General features: G+C 47.9%; 1 protein-coding gene across 1 annotated transcript in view; it reads right to left on the minus strand.

Moving 5' to 3' along the window:
* AOX1 (aldehyde oxidase 1) overlaps window positions 1–9,267 on the minus strand; it is an 84,806-nt gene extending 75,539 nt beyond the window's left edge. Inside the window, exon 1 of the mRNA XM_029069086.2 lies at window positions 9,214–9,267. Coding sequence (XP_028924919.1) covers window positions 9,214–9,267 — 54 coding nt within the window. The remainder of the gene's footprint in view (window positions 1–9,213) is intronic.

Consider the following 9,267-nt stretch of genomic DNA (forward strand, 5'->3'; position numbering starts at 1 on the left):
GACACTGTTGTATCATCCTCTCCCAAGCGCTTAGTAGAATTCTCTGCACCCCATAGGTGCTCAATAGATACCACTGACTGATTGGAGTTCCTCAATGTGAAGAGAAATATGAGACACGATTCGAGTTTCATCGGAGAGGAATATTTTTCATTTCTCCATTGAACAGCATCAGGGAATCGCTTTAACTGCCTTACTAATTTTAATGTCCTCAGCCTACCAATGGGAAACATAGTCTCTGGGTAATTTAATGAGCATCTTTCCCAAGGGAGTGAAACTCGATTCCATTTTCAAGATCAGGTGCATTTAGCTGTGGGGGATTGAATGGGGTAAAGGAATCCCAGGTGTCCCTAATGATAATTGTATTTGCTAAGCTCTTACTAGGTACCGGGCAGTGTACTAGGCACTGGGGTAGATACAAGCTAATCGGCTCGGACACGGTCCTTGTCTCTCTTGGGGCTGGTAGCCTAAGAGAGAGGGGGGACGGCTATTGAAACCCCATTTTACAAATCAAACAATCATTCAATCAATGGTACGTATTGAGCACATACCCTATGCAGAGCACTGTACTAAGCCCTTGAGAGAGTATAATATAACAGATTTGGTAGACATATTCCCAGCCCAGAGTGAGCTTACAATCTAGAGGGAGTGACAGTCATTAATCTAAATAAATGGAGAAACTAGGCGAAGAGAATTTGTGACTTGCCCAAAGCCACACAGCGGGCAAGCAGTGGAACTGGGATTAGAACCCAGGTCTCCTGACTTCCAGGCCTGGGTTTTTTCCACTAGGCTATGCTGCTTCTCAGGGTGTTCCCTAGGTGACCTGCAAAATTCCTTTTTTTTTTAAGGTATTTGTTCAAAGCTTACTATGTGCCAGGCACCGTACTGAGTGCTGGGGTAGTTACAAGCTAATCACGTGGGACACAGTCCATGCCCCACATAATAATAATAATGATAATAATTGGGATATTTGTTAATTGCTTACTGTGTGTCAGGGAAAAATTCCGGCTCCTTCTCTTGTCTGCTGTGTGACCTCGGGCAAATCATTTCACTTCTCTGGGCCTCGGTGACCTCATCTGTAAAATGACTGGGAGCCCCACGTGGGACAGGGACTGTGTCCAACCTGATTAGCTTGGAGCTACCCAGTGCTTAGAACAGTGTCGGAGACATAGTAAGCGCTTAACAAATCTTGTCTTACGCCGTCGAGTCGCTTCCGACCCACAGCGACACCACGGACCCATCTCTCCCAGGCCGCCCCGCTCTCCATCTGCCGATGTTCCCGTAGTGGATCCACAGAGTTTTCTTGGGAAAAATAGAGCGTGGTTGACCATCGCCGCCTTCTGCGCGTCAAACCCGAGTCTCCGCCCTCGACTCTCTCCCGGTCCACTGCTGCCCAGCACGGGGGAGTTTTGACCTGTAGCCGATGACCTGCCCCTCGCTAGCCACTGCCCGAGCTCGGAATGGAATTGACAGTCCTCTTTTTCACTCTCCCTCCCATAGATGAGACTGATAGAGGCCTGGAAAATCTCCAGGTGTTACCCTGAGAGGGGTTTTAACAAATACCATCGTAATTATCTTTATTATCAAGATCCCTGTAGAAATTTTTTTGATCCAGAACTTTACGGGACACAACAAATCTCAGCTGCGAGGGCAACCCTAGTGCTGAGAAAATAGATATTTCTCAGTCAGTCGCAAAGTTTTCTCCGAAAAATGGAGCCAAGCATCTAAAAGAGTTCGGTCTCCATGGGCTCAGAGGGCAACAGTAACAGCCACAGTAGAAGCAGTAACAAAAATAAAACTCCAAGGATCTGGTTTTAATTTGCCCACACAACAAAGTCGGGGGGGGGGGGGGCGGGCAAAGACCGCATTGCATAGTAGCAGATGGAGCTAGGTAAGTGTATGATTGTGTGTGTGGCGTGCCTTAAACTTTCAATTGTGTCTGTCTATCCTGTTTTATCGTGCTCTTTAAAGTGCTCTGCACATCGTAAGTGCTCAATAAATGCCATTTATCGATTGATCGATGAGTCCCTCCGCAAAACTTCTCCTCAGATCCCCTATGCCGCCCCAGGGCCATCGGAGGGGCAGGCTGGACCTTCTTTTAGCTCAGTTTCCCTTCGTTCATTCATTTCATCGTATTTACTGAGCGCTTATCGAGTGTGGAGCACTATATTAAGCGCTTGGGAAAGTACAGCAATAAACAGTGATATTCCTCGCCCACCACGAGTTCACAATTCCGAGGAGGAGACCATCTCAAGGAAGGGCCGGGTAATTTGAGGAGGGGGCTTCCTTCTCTGATACCTCCGAGGTCTCTTTCGGCTCTTCTGCCCCGTGGGAGTTTCCTAGAACTTTACAGGGTGGGGAGAGAGGAGAAGGAGGAGAACGGAGGGTGTGGAGGAAGGAGGAGAGGGCGGTGGAGTAATCCCTCACACCCGCTGCGGGGCAAGTGGAGAATAAAATGGGGTGACGCTGGGGAGTTAAATAACCACCTCAGGGAAAAGGTGTCGTCACCCTTTTCCTTTGAAATGGGTCTCTCATATCCCAACTGGGCAGCCGAAGTTTGGCAAGTTCTAGTCGTGGAAGGCAGCGTGACCTACTTCAGTGAGCCCGGGCCTGGCAGTCGAGAGACCCGAGTTCTAATCCCAGCTCGGTCCCCGGTTTGCTGTGTGACTTTGGGCGAATCGCTCAACTTCGTGGGGACTCAGGGTCCTCCTCTGTAAAACGAAGAGTCAATCGCTGTGCTCCCTCCCACTTCAGGAGCCTGGGGAAGCGGCGGGGCCCAGGGATTAGAGCCCTGGCCTGGGAGTCAGAACTATCTGGATTCTAATTCTGGCTCTGCCATTTGCCTGCTGTTGATCTTGGGCAAGTCATTTCACTTCTCTGGGTCTCAGTTCCCTCATCTGTAAAATGGGGATAAAGACTGTGAGCCCCATGTGGGACAGGGACTGTGTCCAACCTGATTAGTGTGTATCTACCCCAGGGTTTAGAAGAGTCCTTGACACGCAGCCAGCGCTTAACAAATACCATTATTATTATTATTATTATTCAGACTGTGAGCCCCAGGTGGGACAGGGACTGTTTCTGATCTCACCATCTTGTACTTACGCAGTGTTTGGTACAGACAGAGCTCTTGATAAATATAATCCTGATTATTAGTAATACTTACAAGCACATGACACATTAAAGTTGTGCCTGATGGCTAGAGCCCGGGCCTGGGAATCAGAAGGCCTAAATTTCTAATCCCAGCTCCGCCACTTGTCTGCTGTGTGACCTTGGTCAAGTCACTTCTCTAGGCCTCAGTTATCTCATCTGTAGAATGGGAGTGAAGACCGTGAGCCCCATGTGGAACATGGTCTGTGACCAACCTGATTAGCTTGTATATTCCCCAATGCTCAATCGATCGATAGTATCATTCCCCCTCCCAGCCCCACAGCACTTCTGGACATATCTGTAATTGTATTTATTTATATTAATGCCTTTCTCCCCCTCTATATTGTAAGCTTGTTGTGGGCAGGGAATGTGTCTGTTATATTCTTATATTGTGCTCTCCCAAGCGCTCAGTACAGTGCTCTGCCCATAGTAAGTACTCAGTAAATACCACTGACTGACTGTCTGACCGACAGATAATCTACCATTTCTATGCGGATGATTCCCAAATCTACCTCTCCAGCCCCGATCTTTCTTCTTCTCTGTAGTCTCGTATTTCTTCTTGCCTTCAGGACATTTCTACATGGATGTCCCGCTGACACCTCAAATTTAACACGTCCAAAAACAAAACTCATCTTCCCACCCAAACCCTGTCCTCCCCCTGACTTCCCCATCACAATAGACAGCACTATCATCCTCCCAGTCTCCCAAACACCTAACCTTGGCCTTATCCTCGACTCATCTCTGTCATTCCACCCACATATTCAATCTATTACCAAATCCTGTCGGTTCAATCTTGCCACCGTCGCTAAAATCTGCCCTTTCCTCTCCACCCAAACTGCTGTCACGTCAACCCAAGCACTTCTCCTATCCCGCCTCGATTATTTCATCGACCTCCTAGCTGAGCTCCCGGCCTCCCATCTCTCCCCACTCCAGTCCATACTTCGCTCTGCTGCCCGGATCATTTTTCTACAAAAGTGTTCAGTCCATTTCTCCCCATTCAAGCAACTCCAGTGGTTACCCATCCATCTCCGCATCAAACAGAAACTCCTTATCACAGATTTTAAAGCTTTCAGTCACCTCCCTCCCTCCCATCTTACCTCTCTGATTTCCTACTCCGACCCAAATGATCACTTCGCTCCACTAACATGAACCTACTCACTCTTTCTCGTTCTCATCTATCTCGCCGCCGACCCCTTGACCACGTCCTGCCTCTGGCCTGGAATTCCCTCCCCCGTCATATCCGACAGACGATCACACTTCCCACCTTCATATTAAAATCCCTTCTTTTCCAAGATGCTTTCCCTGACTAAGCCCTCCTTTCTCTTCTCCCTCTCCCTTCTGCATCGTCCTTGCACCTGGGTTGTTTTGTCAGCTCCACAGAATTTAGGTCAGTATCAGTAATGTATTTATTTATATTAGTGTCTGTCTCCCACTCCAGACTGTAACTTTTTTGTGGGCAGGGAATGTGCCTATCAACTCTGGATTATACTGTCCCAAGCACTTAGTACAGTACTCTGTACCCAGTAAGCACTCAATAAATGCCATCGGTTGATCTAATAAATATGATTGATTGAGAAAATAATCTCTAGACTGGGAGCCCTTTGTGGGCAGGAAGTGGGTCTGTTGTTGTGTTGTACCCTCTCAAGTGCATAGTACAGTGCTCTGCACACAGCAAGCACTCGATAAATAGGATCGAATGAATGAATAATCAGCATCCTGAGGAAAAATTGTCAAGCAGGGAGACTTCCGGATAACTAAGAGTCGTGCTTGGGGAACACAACCTCACAGGGCCAAAATGGCAAAAATAATAAGCTGAAGAATGTGGGGTTGCAGGGGGTCAGCGTTGTTGAAAACCAGGGCAGAGGGTGATTTGTCGGGGACGGGGTGAGGGGGAGGTGGGGGGCGGCGGGAGGTATCCGGGTGTACCTGCGGGAGCGAGCAAAATTCCTCAGTCATACACCTCTGACACGTGTCTCGTCTTGCCTCTGGATACTCCAGCACACCCTCCTCTCCTATCATTGGCAGACCTGCCCCACCCCTTGTGCAAAATGCTCCTGAAGTCACCTCCTCCAGGAGGTCTTCCCTGATTATCCGCTGGACTGTATGCTCGTTGTGGGCAGGGAATCTTCATTCGTTCATTCATTCAACCGTATTTATTGAGCGCTTACTGTGTGCAGAGCAGTGTTTTAAGCACTTGGGAAAGCACAACAATAAATAGTGACATTCCCTGACCACAGAGAGTTTACCGTCCAGAGAGGGGGAGACAGACATCAGTACAAATAAATAAAATGACAGATATGTACCTAAGTGCTGCGGGGCTGGGAGGGGGGAAGAGCAAAGGGAGAAAGTCAGGGCGATTCAGAAGGGAGTGGGAGACGAGGAAAAGTGGGGCTTAGTCTGGGAAGGCCTCTTGGGGGAGATGGGCCTTCAGTAAGCCTTTGAAGGAGGGGCAGAGTCGTCGTGTCAGATTTGAGGAGGGAGGGCGTTCCGGGCCAGAGGCAGGACGTGGGCCAGGGGTCGGAGGTGAGACAGGCGAGATCGGGGCCCAGTGAGAAGGTTAGCAGCACCAGAAGAGCGGAGTGTGTGAGCTGGGATGGAGGACAGAAGTGAGGTGAGGTAGAAGGGGGCAAGGTGAGAGAGGGCTTTAAAGTCAAAGGTGAGGAGGTTTTGTCTGATACAGAGGCGGATGAGCAACCACTGGGGTTTTTTGAGGAGGGGGGTGACGTGTCCTGAATGTTTTTATAGAAAAATGATCCGGGCAGCCGAGTGAAGTATGGACCGGAGTGGGGAGAGACAGGAAGCCGGGAGGTCAGCGAGGAGGCTGATGAAGTCATCCAGGCGGGAGAGGATGAGCGATTGGATTAACGGGACAGCAGTTTGGATGGTAGCCGTTTGAATGCGTCCGCTCTATAGTTGCATCGTACTCTCCCCAGCGCTTAGTACAGTGCTCTCCACACAGTAGGAGCTCAGTAAATACAACCGACTGACTATATTGTACTCTCCCGAGTGTGCATTCATTCACTGGATCGTATTTATTGAGCGCTTACTGTGTGCAGGGCACATGCTAAGTGTTTAGGACAGTACAGTATAACAGTGCTCTGCACAGAGTAAACACTCAATACATACGGTTGATTGATTTTCCCCCCCTTCACACCTTTGCTCAGCCACCTCAGCTCTTATGCATTTATCTGTTCAGTTATGTGGTCCTTTGGGACTATGGTTTTTTTTAAATCTATCCTCTCTCTTCCGGGTATTCTATATTTCTCAATTTGCATCGCCAAGTTCCTCCTTTCGATTGTAAAACCCTCCCAGTGGCGATCATGCAGGTTTGAGACTTTCCTTTCCAACAGCTATTGCTTGACACAGAGCTGACAATTCAATGGTAACTCTAGGAGGGGTGGAATTCTTATTTATTATTATTTTTATTAACAATTGTGGTATTTGTTAAGCACTTACTCTGTGCCAGGTACTGTACTGTACTGAGGTGGATACAAGCAAATCGGGTTGGACAAAGTCCCTGTCCCACACGGGGCTCACACTCTCAATTCCCATTTTACAGATGGGGTGACAGGCACAGAGAATTAAAGTGACTTGCCCAAGGTCACACATGACCTTCTGACTCCCAGACCCGGGCTCTATCTACTGCCCCATGCTGCTTCTCATTATTTCTTTACATTAATGTCTGTCTTCCCCTTTAGACTGTAAGCTCATTACGTGCAGAGTCTCCCAATTCTGTTACATTGTCCTCTCCCAAGCGCTCAGTACAGTGCTCTGCACACAGTAAGTGCTCAACAAGTGCTGTCGATCGATCGCTTATTCTACGCATTTGAAGACCGTGAAGCCATCGCGGCTAGTTAGGGAGAAATAGAAACTGTGTATTCTGGAAATGTGTCCGTTCATGAAAAAAAGCTCTAGCTTGGGTTCTGAGATCATTTCAGCCACTACTGATGATGATGATGATGATGATGGCTTTTGTTAAGTGCTTACTATGTGCCAAACACTGTTCTAAGCACTGGGAGGGAGGCGGTACAAGGTAATCAAGTTGTCCCACATGGGGCTCCCAGTCTTAATCCCCATTTTACAGATGAGGTAACTGAGGCACAGAGAAGGTAAGTGACTTGCCCAGAGTCACACAGCTGACAAATGGCGGAGCCGGGATTAGAACCCATGACCTCTGACTCCCAAGCCTGGGCTCTTTCCACTGAGCCACGCTGCTTCTCTGGCCCCCGCCCCCCTGCCCCCCTCATTCCAGGTGGGAAGTGGGGTATGTAGGGAGTAAGAGCGCCACAGACCAACGGGGCTGCATTTCAGGGATGATGATGTTATACTGGTGAAACAGGCTGGACCACAATTTCTCTAACTTTGAGATCTTGAAAGCAAAAAAAAAAAAAAAAAGCCTCTCATCACTTAATTGGTTTTGCCCTTAAAAAGAAACCAAAATCTAAACAAAAAAAAATAAGCAACTACTCTTTCCACCCTGAGCCATTTAGATTAGAATCCAGACCGGTTTCTATCTCATCCTGTAATTAAAATTTCTTCTTTAATTCAAAATAACTATAATGTATCTCCCCCTCTAGAGGATAAACCCTCTGTCGACATGGGGACATGTCTACCAATTCTGTTTTGTTGTCTTCTCCTGAGAACTAATTATAGTGTTTTGCGTACAGTGAGCGCTCAGTAAATGCCACTGATGGTTTGTCTGTGGGCCTCGGATTCCTCCAGCTCCCAGGCTCCCTCTCCCCCCAAGAATTCTTCTCCCTCCAATCACTTCTCACACTTGCATTTTCTTTCGGCCCATCCTCAGTCCCTGTATTCATTCATTCATTCAATCGTATTTATTGAACGCTTACTATGTGCAGAGCACTGTACTAAGCTCTTGGAATGTACAATTCGGCTACGGATAGAGACTGCTCTCACCTAGGCAGCGGTAAACCTGTTTCTGTAACCTTTAGGATTTTGCTACTCACCTCGACCCCACAACACTTCATGTAAATATTCTTTTACTTGATTTCCCCTATATCCCTAATCTACTTTAATGTCTCTCTTCCCCTTTAAACTCCTTGACGACAGGGGGAGATCAAATCTACCAACTCAGTTCTATTATCATATTGTCAATCAGTCGATCAATCGACCCATGGTGTTTATTCTTACGAATGATAATAATGACTGTGGGATTTTAGCACTTACAACGTGCCAGGCACTCTACCAAGAGCTGGGGTAGATACAAGATAATCGGGTTGGACCCAGTCCCTGTCCCACCTGGGGCTCGCAGTCTTAATCCCCATTTTACAGCTGAGGGAACCGAGGCACACAGAAGTGAAGTGACTCGCTCAAGGTCACACAGCGGACGAGTGGCGGAGCTGGGATGAGAGCCCATGACCTTCTGACTCCCGAGCCCGGGCTCTAGCCATTACACCATGCTTCTTTGCACAGAGCACTGAAATTAGAGTTTGGGAGCGCACGACACAACAGAATTAGCAGACACGTTCCCCGCCCACGCCGAGCATACCGTCTACAGCTCTGTCCTAACTCATCTCCCCAGCGCTTAGTACAAGTGCTCTGCACACGGGAAGTGCTCAATACATAGAAGCAGCGTGGCTTAGTGGCAAGAGCTCGAGCTTGGGAGTCAGAGGTCGTGGGTTCTAATCCCAGCCCCGTCACTTGTCCGTCTATGACTTTGGGCAAGCCATTTAACTTCTCTGTGCCTGAGTTACCTCATCTGTAAAATGGGGATGAAGATTGTGAGCCCCATGTGGAACAACCTGATTACCGTGTAATTACCCCAGCCCTCAGAACAGTTCTTGGCACACAGTAAGCGCTTAACAAATACCATCATCATTATTATTATTACTAATAAACATGACTGAGATATTGTACTTTTCCAAGCTCTCACTATGCAGCTTAGCACACAGTAAGCACACACTAAATATCACTGATTGATCGATCAACTTGATTGACATGATTCCCTGCTCTCAAAGGACTTAAGGTGTAGCCGGGAAGATATACCCGAAAGTCGGTAACAGGTAAGAAGAAGAAGAAGAAGAAAAAGGGACTAGGGCCAAAACCTACCTTCCTCCCATTGACAAAGAAAATCAGTTCATCTGAGTCAGAAGGGCAGGACAT

This window comes from Ornithorhynchus anatinus, chromosome 7 (assembly GCF_004115215.2).
Source record: "Ornithorhynchus anatinus isolate Pmale09 chromosome 7, mOrnAna1.pri.v4, whole genome shotgun sequence".
Lineage (NCBI taxonomy): Eukaryota > Metazoa > Chordata > Mammalia > Monotremata > Ornithorhynchidae > Ornithorhynchus > Ornithorhynchus anatinus.